The 14818-nt window shown below is 33.3% G+C and overlaps 1 protein-coding gene across 1 annotated transcript in view; it reads right to left on the bottom strand.

The window, feature by feature from the left end:
* Positions 1-14818, bottom strand: part of DPP10 (dipeptidyl peptidase like 10) — a 715542-nt gene that overhangs the window by 47661 nt on the left and 653063 nt on the right. Inside the window, exon 14 of the mRNA XM_054574986.1 lies at positions 35-126. Coding sequence (XP_054430961.1) covers positions 35-126 — 92 coding nt within the window. The remainder of the gene's footprint in view (positions 1-34; positions 127-14818) is intronic.

Genomic DNA, 14818 nt, shown 5'->3' with positions numbered 1-14818 from the left:
CGTCCCATCTGACCTTAGAACCAAAAGTGCTCACATTTTTTGAGTAGTTTCATCATATGCCAAGATCTTTATCACTTCCCAGTTTCCTGATGTTAAATGGCGTACAGTAATTTGCTCACTTTTACTCTGCAAAGAAATAGAAGATATTAATTTTTAAAAATGTAAACAGTATCTCTCTGTTCAACACAAAAATAACAGCTGCCTGTGTCACTTTTAATTCTTTAATTCTCAACTGATATTCACTTTCTTGTTTTCCATCTCAATAATGTGCACACATTTGTATACACATAAAGTCAGGGAAGACAGTGCCTTTATTCTTATGCTGTCGGCAAACCACTCAGAAGATATCTCTACATGAGGATCTCCTGTGCATCATCTGGTCAGGTATGTCATCTGGGCATTTGTTGCAGACATAGAACTTTGACCAAAGTCTCATCTAAATGATTGACAGCTGTGCAGCGTGGACAGATTTAAATAAAACATTTCAGAACAAACTTTATTCCAAATAAATATTAAGGGTTATTTTATTTCAAACTTTATACCATGTGCATCACTACAAGATTTGCTATTTTTAATTAATAATTTATTTCTGAGATTAACTCATGTTGATGCTTGAAGCCATGGTTAACTTTTATCGCTATATGGTATTTTGTTGTATAAATATAGCATTATTCATCTTCTTCTTGACATCTGAGTGTTTCCCGATTTATGCTTTTTCAAAAAGTTGGTTGTGACAATTTTATTAATGTCTCTTGATAACCGTGGCAGGGTTTTCTTGGGACAAACAACAAGAAGTGGGATTGCTTAGTCAGAGGATATACATGTCTTCTACTTAATTAGATAGTGACAAAATATTTCCCAAAGTTATATATAGTCTAATAGAAATATGAGTTTCTATTGGTACACATCTTCCTTACTTCCACATTAATAGTTAATTTCATCAGGGTATTTAAATTTTTGTCACATTAATGAGAATGAAATTGTATCTCTTTTGCTTGCTTTTTATTGAGAAAATAATCAAACCTACAAAAAGGCTGAATGACTAATACATAAGCACTCATAAAATCTTTACATAGATTCACCAAAGTCAACATTTCAAATATCTGCTTTTGCTTTTTTTTTGTTTGTGTGTTTGCTGCATCACTTGAAAGTGAGTAGTAAGTATCAGGCTATATCAGGCTATTTCAGCCCTAAATACTTTAATATACATCTGTCAAGGTTAAAGATATTTTATCATATAAGCAAATTGCATATCACACCTGTGAATATTCATATTAATATCATCTAAATATATGGTCTGTACTCTAATTTCCATAACTTCTCATATAGTATATTTTTTTAAAATGCTGAATCCAATCAATGTTTACATATTGTACTTGGTTTGCCATCTCTTTATTGTTTTTTGAAGTAAAACAGTTATCTTTTTTATTTCTACAACTTTGACCATTTTTAAGGCTCTTGGTGCAGTGATCTTACAGAATAGCAATTTTAACCGGTGTTCCACAGGAATTTTTAAAACGTGCAATACCTGATTATTTAGTCAGGTGCACTGAAATCTTTTTCTTTAGATTGTCGAATTAGAAAATGACAACATACAGCACTACAATAGCCATCTGATGTGAATGAATCAAAATTATTCCTATTTTTGAGCCATGGGTATGCGAAGTACAGTACATGGAATTGGGTAGCCAAAGAACTTATACACATGACCCCGGACACAAACAATGGTGGGAGCATTTCCTGAGGGAGTAGAGGGCACTGGGTGGAGGTGCACAAAAGGAGAAAAATCAGGACAACTGTAATAGCATAATCAATAGAATATAATCTTAAAATTTGTATTATTAGTAAAGATTTAGGAAAAAAGCTGAGGATACAAACTCAAGGAAAATTAATATAAAATGGATGTCCATTGGGAAAAGAAAAAGAATGCACTCATCAATAAATCATTTTGATAGCTTTGAAAAAAATTATACATATTTTTTTGTCAGATCAGCAAAAATATATATATTTTTGGTCTGCCTCAGACTTTTAGTAATTATTTTATGTGTGCCATGAGATGAAAAAGATTGAAAATTGCTGTGGTAGAATATTTAGCACTTTTTATTTACCTGATTGTTTTCTAATTATTTAATGTAGGCTAAACTTTTTAGGCAAGAATACTATATAGGTGATTGGACACTTCTGCCTCATATAAGAATGCACATGCACGATTACATACCCTCACACTCATGACACTGTTATTTATATAACTGTGAAATACATTCATTGTGAAAATACATTTTGCTTTGTAATTAAAAGTAGAATAATACTTGCACATTATGTAAACAGCTTTTCTCTATAAACTTTTCACTCAGTGGCTTTGACATCATTTATTTATGACCTTTCCCTGTATAATTACTATTTCACAGTGATTTTTGGATTCAGATGTCACTGCTATATTTATTAAATAGCATTTTTCAGTAAAAAGAACATCCTCTATTTTTCCCCCTCATATGTTAACTCTCTCTCTTTCCTTTCTTATATTATTATAGACTTAAACATTTAAAATATTATTTTCTGTTACTGTTCTTATTCTTTAGAATAATGAAATTGCTAAAAATTGATTAGTGGAAACTCCTTCAGTTCAATCCTCTATTCTTTGAAAATGATATTAATCTTTAAGCATGTCTTTCTTTCTGCACAATAAGATGTTCCAAGAACATTTTACTTCCTATGTACCATATCTGTAATCAATCATTTATCCACAGAGTTTTCTTCTACTGGGTTATGGTATTTATATATAAAAGTTTGGGGTTAGGCACACTCATTGTTTAAAACATTATTAATTCTGGGCATTTTAGAGGCTATAGATATATAAGTAGTGATAAATAAATAAGTAGGTATGTAGGTAGATACATAAATGATAGATTTCTATGCTTCCTCTCTCTGTATGTATACATTGTATATGTTTGTGTTCTAGTTAATATCTTCAATTAAATTTCATATCAATGTGATTTAAATTTAGATACTGAGAAGGCTTGGTCTCGTCACATTCTCACTGATCACATATACAAATTAATTATTTTTCTCTTTGACCAGGGAAACTATATAGCTAAAAATTAACATTTTATCACTATAAATATAAGTGTAAACCTAATTGTGCATATACATATAAATTAGAGAGAGTATAGGGCATGCTCTCTATTCACTATAGATCTTCTGTCTTTTTTTTCCAAACATATAATCTATATTTTTTTTGTTCAAGGAATTACACAATTTCCTTAAACACCTCTCATAAGTCAAGTACCAAAACTTGGACCTTCATAGCTTCTTTTTTTAATATTTAAATATGCCAGTCTTCTTTGCCCTATTAAAGTTTTTTTCTCTTAATTAGTCAGATTCTCATGGTTTCCTCTAGTGAATTTTAAACAAGTGTATTACTCACACTGCTCTTGCAAGTGAATCAGAAGCAACTTCCCATTTCTATGTTCATTTCTGAATAATTCTGTACAGAAGCACCAGAAGGAGGGTTGTGGCACAAAGTGCCCTATACAGACTGACATCATGCATTTCAAAGGGAATAATAAAAGAGCTTTTCTTCCTTCCTTTGGTTAAGATTTATTACCTCTACACTATCATCATTCATCATATAAACACCTATTAGACCCCTAGAAAAACTTCTGTCTTTTTATTATTATACAATTCTTCACTGCGTAGGTATACCATAACTAATTCATCTAGCCTCCAGTGATGCACACCTCAAATAACACTGTAGTAATTAACTCTGTATATGTGTGTGTTTGTTGCTTAATGTATAGGGAAATATCTTCAGGATATTCAAGTTCTGTCCAGAGGGTATCCAGCCATGTACTATGAAAAATAGAGACATTTATTGAAGAAGATATAAGATACAAGAAACATTGTACATAGGACAATGATGCCTCAGCCCCTTTCAAAGTAGGCACCTTGGGACCTCACACAATTCTCTCAGTCACCATCAGCTGCCCCATTATGTTTTTCTGAATCTCATCAATGGTCTGAACTCTCTTCCCTTTCAAAGGTGATTTTAGTTATGGGAAGAGCCAGAAGTTGCAGGGTGCCAAATCTGAAATATAGGGAGCCTGAGTCATCTGGTGATTTGATGTTTTCCCAAAAAACTGCATGAGATGTGATATATGAGTGGTGCATTGTCATAATAAAGCTGTCAATTACCAGTTGCCTATAGCTGTGGCCTTCTGAATCATCAGAACAGTTTCCATAGAGGAATGTTTGAGCTTAACACAAAATCTGATGCAGATGCATTGCTTTACTCACTCCATCATTTTGAATGTGACAGCCACACAGTATACATGTTCACTCAATGGCATTTACTGTCCCCACTGACTAGTACAGTGATATCATCACTCTTCATGCACAAGCATTCCAGTCCACTCTCCTTGGCTGCCACTTTACCTCAATGTCATGCAAACGGTTCTCGTTATATTAATGATGGCCAGACTTTTTCTGGACAGACCTCATCATATTCCTCTATACAGGAAGCATTTTTCACATCTACCAGCAATATGTACGGTACCTGTTTCCCCATGGACGTGTTACAGAACATATTCAGGGCTTGAATTGTTGCCAATGTGATAGGTAATAAATGGTGCTGTAGTAGACACTATGCCAACCAGAACTGTCTTCTGAAAGGAAGGACCTACTCCATTAGTGACCAGCAGTGCTTCTGAAGAAGGCCCTCAGATCACTGTCTTCTTTGGGAATTGCCTAACTTGAATAAAATTGCCTCACCCAAGTTCATACCTCTTTTGAAGGGCACCCCAATCCCTAGACAGCCTGATTAATATTGGAGCACAGCAGTCCAGCCTTCTTGCCCTAACTTGAGACTTTTCTGAAGGGCCATGCTAGTCCAGAATCCTCTGCACGATCAGCTAAGATCTTCATTCAGATGACACTGCAGCTCAAATTCTTCTGCGCAATCTTAATTATTTTTCCTCCTTTCTAAAGTCACTGATCTTTACTGTAATAATTGCCCCACAATCTTCATTTCACAGTTGGTTTCTGGTGAAAATCTATTTGCAACAGTCATGTTGGTGTAATTTCATTAAAAAATTCAGCATCTTTATATCTATGTATAACATACATATATAATATTGCATTTGTATAATTGTTTTATTTAACTCTGTTAATGTTTGTCTATGTTATATATCAGATTTTTTAGTGTTTTGGTCTTCTTAATTTAAAAATTTTTTAAATTATTGTTCAGTTACAGTGGTCCCTCTGTTTTCCCGATTGCTCCCTCTGCCCCATCCCACCCCTGCTCCCACCAACATTCCCCACCTTAACTCATGTCATGGGTCAAATATGACCCAAGTGAAAGAACAGATAAAACTCCAGAACCCCTCCCATGTCACCTCTATTCATGTTCCTAGGCTTGCTCCCTCCCCTTCCTTAATTTTTTAACAGTTCTTTGTATATTTCTATCCTTTTATGTGAAATAGGAGCTGAAAACAGGTTATCTTTATTATTTTATGTTTACATTAGTTACAGTATCTTATTTCTCCCAAAAAGTTTTTTTCTAATCTTTATATAATCAAATTTACCAGAATATTTTTATTGTTACTAGGTGTTGGTGCATAGTTTAAAAGGCTTTATTTAAGCCAAGATAACAAAGAATTTATTGATGTTTTTCTCTAATTATATATAAGGTTCTATTTTTTAATATTAGAGTTTTGATCTTTTAGAGTTACAGTGGTTGTATGGAATTATTCTTACTATTTTCTTAACAGATACTTAGTTTTAGCAAAATTATTTCATTAGAAAGTTCATTTTTCCCTCGTGATTTTGAAATACCATCTTAATTACATATTAAATTTCCATACGTACCAGAAACTGTTACTGTACTATCTGTGATGTCCCATTAGTCTCTGTTTTTTCATGTCTCAGTACCACACAGTTTTAGTTACAGATTTTTTCAATATCTGTGTTATTTCACCTTTCATTATAACTTCTGTTTGGTTATTGTTTGTATGTAGAAAATTATTGACTTCTGTATGGTAAGTATTTATCCTGCTATCTCACTAAATATTTTTCCAAATCTTATGACTGTCTGTTTATTCTCATTGAATTTACATTGACTAATACCTCCAAAACAATCTTACATAGCAGAGGGGGTATCATGCATCCTTCCTTGTTCCAAAATTTAATGGGAATGTCACTATTTTGGCTTTTGGTTTAAGGCATAAGTATTTTATCATTTAGGCAGTTATTCAACAATTTTTATATATGTATAAAATACATTTACATTAAAAAACAGTAATTGGCATTACATTTTGTGAAAAGCTTTAAGTCAATTATAAAGAAAATTCATGTGTAGGACAATTTAAATTGTGTTGGCATTGCCTTTCAAAGTCTGGTAAATTTCACCTACAAAACCATGTCGACCTGTTGCTGCTTTTTGGTGAAGTTTTTTTGTAACACCATTCTATATCTTCTGTCATTAGTCAATTTAAGCTATCTCTCATGGGGACAGCTTTTGCTATACATTGTCTCATGAAATTGTTCATTTCATCTAAATTTTCAAGTTAATTGACATAGACATCTGCAAAATACTCTCTTATGATCTATTAAAATGTCCTTTGTTTTTTTCTCTTTTCTTTTTTTTTTTTTTGTATACTATTGGTATTATTTATTTTTTAAGTGTTGTATAGAATGTACCAATGAAGCTCTCTGGGCCTCTAGTTTTCCAGAGAATTCTTGGGTATGTCTGAGTTCTTTTTAAGTATATTTTATTGATTATGCTTTTACAGTTGTCCTATTTCTTTCTCCACTTTATCCCCCTCCCACCAACATTCCCCCCCCTTAACTCATGTCCTGGGTCAAATATGACCCAAGTGAAAGAACAGATAAAACTCCAGAAGACGAACTAAGCAACAAGGAGATAGGTAACCTATCAGATACAGAGTTAAAAACACTGGTAAGCAGGATGTTCACAGAAATGACTGAGTATGGACACAAAACAGAGGAAGAAGTGAAGGCTATGCAAAGTGAAATAAAGAAAAATATACAGGGAACCAACAGTGAAGGGAAGGAAACCAGAATTAAAATCAATGATTTGGAGCAGAAGAACTAAACATACAACTGGAATAGAATGAAGAAACAGAAATTTTAAAAAATAAGAAGAGGTTTAGGAACCTCTGGAACAACTTTAAATGACCCAACAGCTGAATCATAAGGGTGCCAGAAAGAGAAGAGGAAGAGCAAGAAATTGAAAACTTATTTGAATAAATAATGAAGGAAAACTTCCCTAATCTGGTGAAAGAAATAGATTTCTAGGAAGTCCAGGAAGCTCAGAGAGTCCCAAAGAAATTGGACCCAAGGAGGAATACACCAAGACACATCATAATTAAATTACCCAAAATTAAAGATAAGGAGAGAATCTTAAAGCATGAAGAGAAGACAGTTACTACAAAAGAGTTCCCTTAAGACTCTCAGCTGATTTCTTAAAATAAAGCTTGCAGGCAAGAAGATGCTGGAAAGAAGTATCCACTAGCCATTTCTAACTTGTTTGTTTTCTTTTTTTTTCTCTTCATTTGGTCCACATGTGTTCTTTCTCTCTCTCTCTTTCTCTCTCTCTCTCTCTCCCCCCACCCCATCTATCACTCTCTCTCCCCCACACCCATGTGTGTGTGTTCAAAGAGTAAGTGCTTTTTTATTAGTTCTACATTTTTCTGTGTATAATCTACATTACTTGTGCTTCAAATTTGTTTATATTTATGTCATTTTTGTTAATAATTTTATAGCTATTTGTCTTGGAAATTCAATACCTTTCATTTCATTCTTCCATTTTCATTTTTAAGTTTGTAGAACTATTTTTATTCTGAAAACTTATTCTGATATAGAGTGTTGCTATTCTTATTATTACTATTTTACAAATTTTGCAATTTTTATTTGAATTCTCCAAAGATTTGTTTAACTGGTTTTACTTTTTAAAATTTTCCGGTTAGAAACTCATTAAATAAATCTATTATTGATTTCTGGACTTGTTACATTGTGATTATAACATACTTTCATATAATTTCTAATTGGTAGAACTTGAGCTTTTTCAATGATCTAATGTAGATTCAACGATTGTCAATGTCCCATATACACTTAAAAAGGTCATATATTTTCTTATTTAGATGTGTTTGTACATATATATGTGTGTATTTATATTAAGTTGTGCTATATCTATAGCTTTACTTAATTTTTGTCCAGTTGATGCACTTTGGACTGAGAATGGCAAAATAAGGTTTCAAGTACAAAGTAGTTTCTGTGCATATGCACTTTATAAAAGTAGCTACTGAACTGTCTGCAGCAACGATATGATATCTTCTTTGTAACTTGTCCCCTTGAGTACTATAAAGTTTCTTCTTTTGGTCTTCTTGTTATTTTGGTGAATGAAAGCTCTCTTGTCGGGTATCAAGATTTTAGCATTTATACCTCATTTTCTTCTAGATGTATATTTTGAATGAAAGATTGAATTGTCTCTCCTTCTTCTTCCTCTTCTTCTTCCTCTTCTCCTCCTCCTCCTCCTCCTCCTGCTTAAAGAGGACTCTTTAACATTTTTTTGTATTATTGGTTTAGTGATGATGAACTCCTTTAGCTTTCTCTAATGTGATTAACTTGATGAATTGTTTCAATAGTTTCATGAGCCAATCTAAAATGTTTTTTTTTAATTTTTGAATATAAATAAAGTTAAATTTATTGCTATAACTGATACCTTTTAAAAAAACTAAGATATTTTTCTATTTATCATGGATATTGTTTAATAATTTGTTTTTCCAGGCACTCTTTTATAATTTTTAAAATATTTTAAAATGTTAGGTTTTTATTTTAGTTTTACATGTTATCTTCATAGTAGTAACTGTATTAATGCGCTTACCTCCCCCCTAACGTTGTCTTTTGTTTCTTGAATATTTTTCTTGTTCTGGTTTTCTTGTTCTGGTTTATAGAGTTTTTAAAAATAATTTTTCATTTTTAAATTACAGTTGATATACAATATTATATTAGTTTCAGATGTACAACCCAGTCCTTAGACAGTTATATAACTTACAAAGTGATCCTCCAATAAACTTAGTGCCCATTGGACACCTTACATGGTTATTGCATTATTGATTATATTTCTTGTGTTGTACTTTATAACCCCATGACTATTCTGTAAATACCAATATGTACTTCTTAATCCCTTCACCTTTTTCAATGACTTATCTCTCATCTGGCAACCATCAAAATGTTCTCTGTATCTATGAGCCTGTTTCAGTTCTCCTAGTTCATTTATTTTGTTTTTTAGATTCCACATATAAGTGAAATATATGATATTCGTCTTTCTCTGTCTAACTTATTTCACTCAGTACAGTATCCACTAGGCTCATCCATGTCGTTGCAGATGGCAAGATTTCATACTGCCTGAGCCATATTCCATTTTATATGTGTACCATTTCTTTATCCACTTATCTATTGAGAGACACTTAGGTTACTTCCACATCTTGGCTTTGTAAATAATGCTGCAATAAACACAGGGATACATATGTCTTTTTCATATAGCATTCTGATTTTCTTCAGATAAATACCTAGAAGTGAACTTTCTGGGTCCTTTGTTGTTTCTTATTATATAAACTTTGTTTTACAGTACATTTTGTCTGGTGTAAGTATTGCTACCCCAGCTTCTTTAATTATTTCCATTGCTATAAATTATCTTTTTTCATCCCTTTACTTTCATTCTGTGTGTGTCTTTTAATTCAAAGTCTGTTATAGACAGTATATGTAAGTGTCTTCTTTTGTTTTTTTAAATTCATTCAGCCACAGTGTGTCTTTTGATTAAATTATTTAATCTATTTGCATTTAAAATAATTTTTGATAGATTATGTATTTATTGCCATTTTATTATTTTTATTTTTAATCTTTTCCTTCTCCTCCTCCTCCTCCTCCTCCTCCTCTTCCTCCTCCTCCTCCTTCTTCTTCTGCTTAAAGAGGACTCTTTAACATTTTTTTGTATTACTGGTTTAGTGATGATGAACTCCTTTAGCTTTCTCTAATATGTGAAGTTCTTTATCTGTCTTTTGATTCTAAATGATAACTACCCAGGGTAGAATAATGTTGGTTGTAGCTCCTTATTTTATTACTTTGAATACTTTATGCTGATCTCTTCTGGCCTGCAATGTTTCTGTTGAAAAGTCAGCTGACAATGTTATGGGATCTCTCTTGTAGGATTTAACTGCTTTCCTCTTGCCGCTTTTAAGATTCTTTCTTTGTCTTTAATCTTTGGCATTATAATTATGATGTGTCTTGCTGTAGTACCCCTTGGATTCATCTTGATTCGGACTCCTGTGCTTCCTAACTTGCATGTCTATTTCCTTCACCAGGTTAGGAAACTACTGTAACTGTTTTTTCAAATAGGTTTTCAATTCCTTGCTCTCTTTCTTCTTTTCTGGTACCCCTATGTTGGTTCTCTTAAACTTGTCCCAAAGTTTCCTTAAAACTATCTTTCTTTTCCTCTTTTTTTTTTTTTTGGATTCTTTTTTTCTTTTTGCTGTACCAACTGGGTGTTTTCTGTTTCCTTATTTTACCAATCACTGATTTGATTCTCTGCTTCATCAATTCTACTGTTTATTTCCTGTAAAATATACTTCATTGCAGCTATTGTGTTTTTCATTTCTGCCTGTTCGTTTTTTTGTTTTCTATCTCTTTGTTGAACTTCCCACTTAGTTCACTATTCTCATAAGTTCATTGAGCACCCTTATTACTAGTGTTCTGAATCCAGAAGATTTCTTGTTTCCATTTTGTTTAGTTCTTCTTCTGTATTTTTGCTCTGCTCTTTCATTTGGTACATGTTTATCTGTCTCAAAAATTTGGCTGCCTCCCTGTGTTTATTTCTATGTTTTAGGTGGCACTGCTATGTCTTCCAGTCTTGGTAGAGTGGCCTTATAGGTGTCCTGTGGCATCCAGTGGCATATCCTCCTTATTCATCTGAGCTTGGTGCTTCGGGTGCACCCTCTGTGTAGGCTGTGTGCACCTTCCTGTTGTAGTTGAGCAATATTTGTTGTTGTCACATCAATGGGAGGGATTTACCTCCTGCCCTATTATCTCTGAGGACTAGAAGAGACCAATATGGAGGTTCTGTTATGCAGCAGCTGACCCCACAAAATAGGGTTCATTTAATCATGGCTCTCGTGCCTGCTGAGTTCACCTCCTGAGTGTGTTGCCCATGTAAATAGTGGATTTGTGCTTCAAAATGTTCTGAAGCTGGCCATTGGATCTGGGGCCCCCCAGGAGGTACAGGCCAGGATCACACAAACATAAACTACAAATAGCTACTACTTGTGCTGGGATAGGGGTGCTCAAGAAAGACCAAGCTGCAAAGCCAGGCCAGATGTCACTAGTGCCAGGCCTGGGGCCATTTAGCAAGATGAATGAGGCACACCAAGGCCAGACACTGCTTGTTTGAGATACTTTAGAAAAGATTGCAACATGAACTGAGACAGACCATTTATATGGAAAAGCCACTAGAAGCTGCTCAAGCAGGTCCAAAAATTGAATGATATGGGGGTCTTGAGGAATCACCAGGGTAGGGCAAACCCTGTTAACCAGGTTGTTGGAGACTCAGATACAGAGCTTGCCTATGGTTGGGGGAGGTCTCAGCAAAAGAACAATGACTTTGTCAGCACTTTTCTCTGGATGAAAGCTGCTTCTGTAACCCTTGCTCTAATGCTGGACAATTAATTTCTTCTCTTTATGTCCCTGATGCCTTTCCAACTACTGCCTTGGGACTGAAGCTCAGAATAAGTGAGTCAGAATAAATCTATGTGTAGGTCCTTTAAGAGGGACTCTTGGGACTCAGCAGTCCTCTTTTTCACTCAAGCCATAACTTAGCTAAGTTTCACAGCCAGACATTATGGGGACTTCTCTTCCCAGCACTCTTAGGGTTCTGCTATGGGGCTGGCAACCCTGGTTCCTCCAGGGCTACTCCTGCAGCTGATATACCCTTCCCAATTTTTAACAGCCACATGTGGGTATAGGATGGACATGTTCCACATCTCTACCCTTCCAACCAGTCTCTCCATGTAGCATCTTCTTTATATCCTTAGTTGAAGGACTTTTGTTCAGCTAGATTGCAGGTGTTTCTGAATGACAGATGTTTTGTAGTTGTAATTTTGATATGGTTGTGTGAGGAGGTAAGCACTGCATTTACCTACTCCACCACCTGGCCCAGAAGTTACATTATGGTTTTAAATGCTGTCTCTCTTCTACTGTTTTATTTATCTTCTTTAAGAATTCCAATAAAATATCAGGTGTACCTCCTTTCCTGTCTTCTTTATGTAACTCTGAACCTCCTACTTCTTTAGTTCATTTCATTCTATTGGCTGATATTTCTTTTCTTGATAGCAGTTAGCACATTGTCAGCCATGTCTTTTTATCCTTGATCACCTTTCATTAATTTATTTTTGGTTTTGTTTTCAATTTTATTCCTGAACTTTGTCACTTTTTAGTTTACAACATTTACTTCTACATTGCAAAGCCATTCTTAAGTTTTGAAAATCTCATTTGATAATTTTACATCTACAAATGCTTATTTAACCATATTTAATTCTTTTTGGAATATTATCTTACTTTATTCTTCTGCTTCATAGTTTTTTCTGAAGACAGAGGAATGTATTTATATACTGAATATTTTTATTCTACAGTCTTTTTTCCTCATATAGTAAGTTTGCATGTCTATTGACTGCTATATTTTGGTATGTACCAGTACCTTGGATTTTTCAGGATAGAGCTGCATAAGGATGATGAATGATTAGGTGGTTCACTAGAGTTCTCTTACTAGTACACTAAGGAGCAGTGTCATTAAGGAGTACTCTTACTAGTACTCTAAGAAATATTACTCCAAAGCGTACCCTAAGATGACACCATAGGAGTAGATTTATGTACTCTGATATTTAATATATTTTTTTCTTGGTAGGGTCCTTAATTTCTGCCACTAATTTCCACATTTCCCTTTGCAAGTGTATTCTAAGAGAAGACTCTCTCTGCCAAGTTTTTTTGCCTCTTGTTCTTAGGTAGTAATTTTTTAAAAACTATAATATTTTTAATAGTTTTGTGCACATTCAACATACTTTATTTTGATTGCTTGTTTCAATACTGATTTTTAAAATGAATGTTAGTAATGTTCCCTATAGATCATGCTAAATTAGCTAAGCTTTTGGTGAATGTCTTTTTCAGCTTAAAGGTGTTGCCTTTGTTCTTAAATTTCTAAGTTTTTTGAATATGGATTTTGTTGAATTTATTGAATCTTGTTTCTACATGTATTAGAATCATTATAATTTTTGCATGTAGATGCAAATGTAGTAAATTATAGCACAGGGATTTAAAGTGAAACAAATTTGGATTTTTTTGTGTTGAAAAATAACTTACTAAATTTTTAATTCATTGAAAAATTAGTTTGCCAGTATTTGGTTTAGTTGTTTTTGGCTGACCTGGAATTGACACTTCTCATACAGTCTTCATTTGATTAGGTTGCAAGATAATGCATGTGTAATAAAATGAACTGAAACATTTTCTTCTCTTTTCTGAATGAGTTTCTACAAACTTGTATGTCCTTCTTGGATATTTGGCAGAACCCACATTTAAAATCCACCTGTGCCTGATGTGAAGAAATGCTGAAACACTGATTTCATTTTCCTTAGAATATAGGACAATTCAGATAATCTGTTTCCAAAATCAGATCTGGTTTTATTTTTCCCCTAGAATTTATCTATTTCTCAAGTTTTAAAATTTATTGCCATGAGATATTCATAGTGTTTTAAAATATATTTTTAAATCTGAAATTATACATCCTCATTTCTATTATTTACATTTTGGAGGCTGTCCACTTTTTAAATTAACCTTGACACATATTAGGTTTAATTACTTTTGCAAAGAACCAGTTATTTATTTTGTCACACACCTTTATTTTTGCTTTCTAGCTCATTAAGTTCTATGATTGTACCTCTCATGCTCTTCCTTTAATTGGATTGTCTTCAGAGAATGTAATCCATTAGCTCAGTAACACTTCAAATACATTTTTGATAGAATATATTTAGAGCCTAGCGTTTTTGATGTGAGAAAGTTTTATTAAATTCTCTATTTTCTTATGCTACTAGAAGAAGAAACTAAAAGAACATTCTATTTTCTACTATGTATATGTAGTATTAGAATTTTTCTTCAAAAAATTTCAACGTCTTGGTACACAGGTGTTTTGACATCTTTCTAAATTTTCTATTCCTTACTCTAAACATCTAGCTGTTTAAGGTCAACAAATAAATAGTATATTAATTCCTCATTTTTATATACTCTCTGATGCATCATAGCATCTTACAAGTATTTGCTGAATAAAAGTGTTGAAAGTTGAAACATAACTTCTGAGACATGAAACGTTTTTCTTTCCAAATGGACATGGAGTTCAAAAGTCATTTTACAGATCCTTCTCTGAAAGAGCCAATGGCATGATACTAAGATATTAAGGTTTTAATACATCTTTTGTGCCCAATTTCAAGATGAAAAATATCTCACAACATTAAAAAGTATACTTTGTTTTATAGTTATACATATCTGGAAATGCTTTTGGTTCAAGGATTTCTTGGTGGTTTATATTTTCTGTTTTTCAGGGAATTGTGTGAGAGTGTCTGTGTGTGTGTGTGTGTGTGTGTGTGTGCATTAGCGCGCATGTGTTTTAAACATAGAAGAGTGGCAGCATTAAAAGTGATCATGAGTAAAAATCCTATGCATTGAAAAATGCCTGAACAAAATGTTTTCAATAATAAAATTTGCA

The sequence above is a fragment of the Pteronotus mesoamericanus genome, unplaced genomic scaffold, assembly GCF_021234165.1.
Source record: "Pteronotus mesoamericanus isolate MK-2021 breed Mesoamerican mustached bat unplaced genomic scaffold, CSHL_Meso_final contig_27, whole genome shotgun sequence".
Taxonomy (NCBI): Eukaryota; Metazoa; Chordata; class Mammalia; order Chiroptera; family Mormoopidae; genus Pteronotus; species Pteronotus mesoamericanus.
The sequence above is the reverse complement of the archived record's forward strand: the minus strand, read 5'-3'. Positions and strand labels throughout refer to the sequence as shown.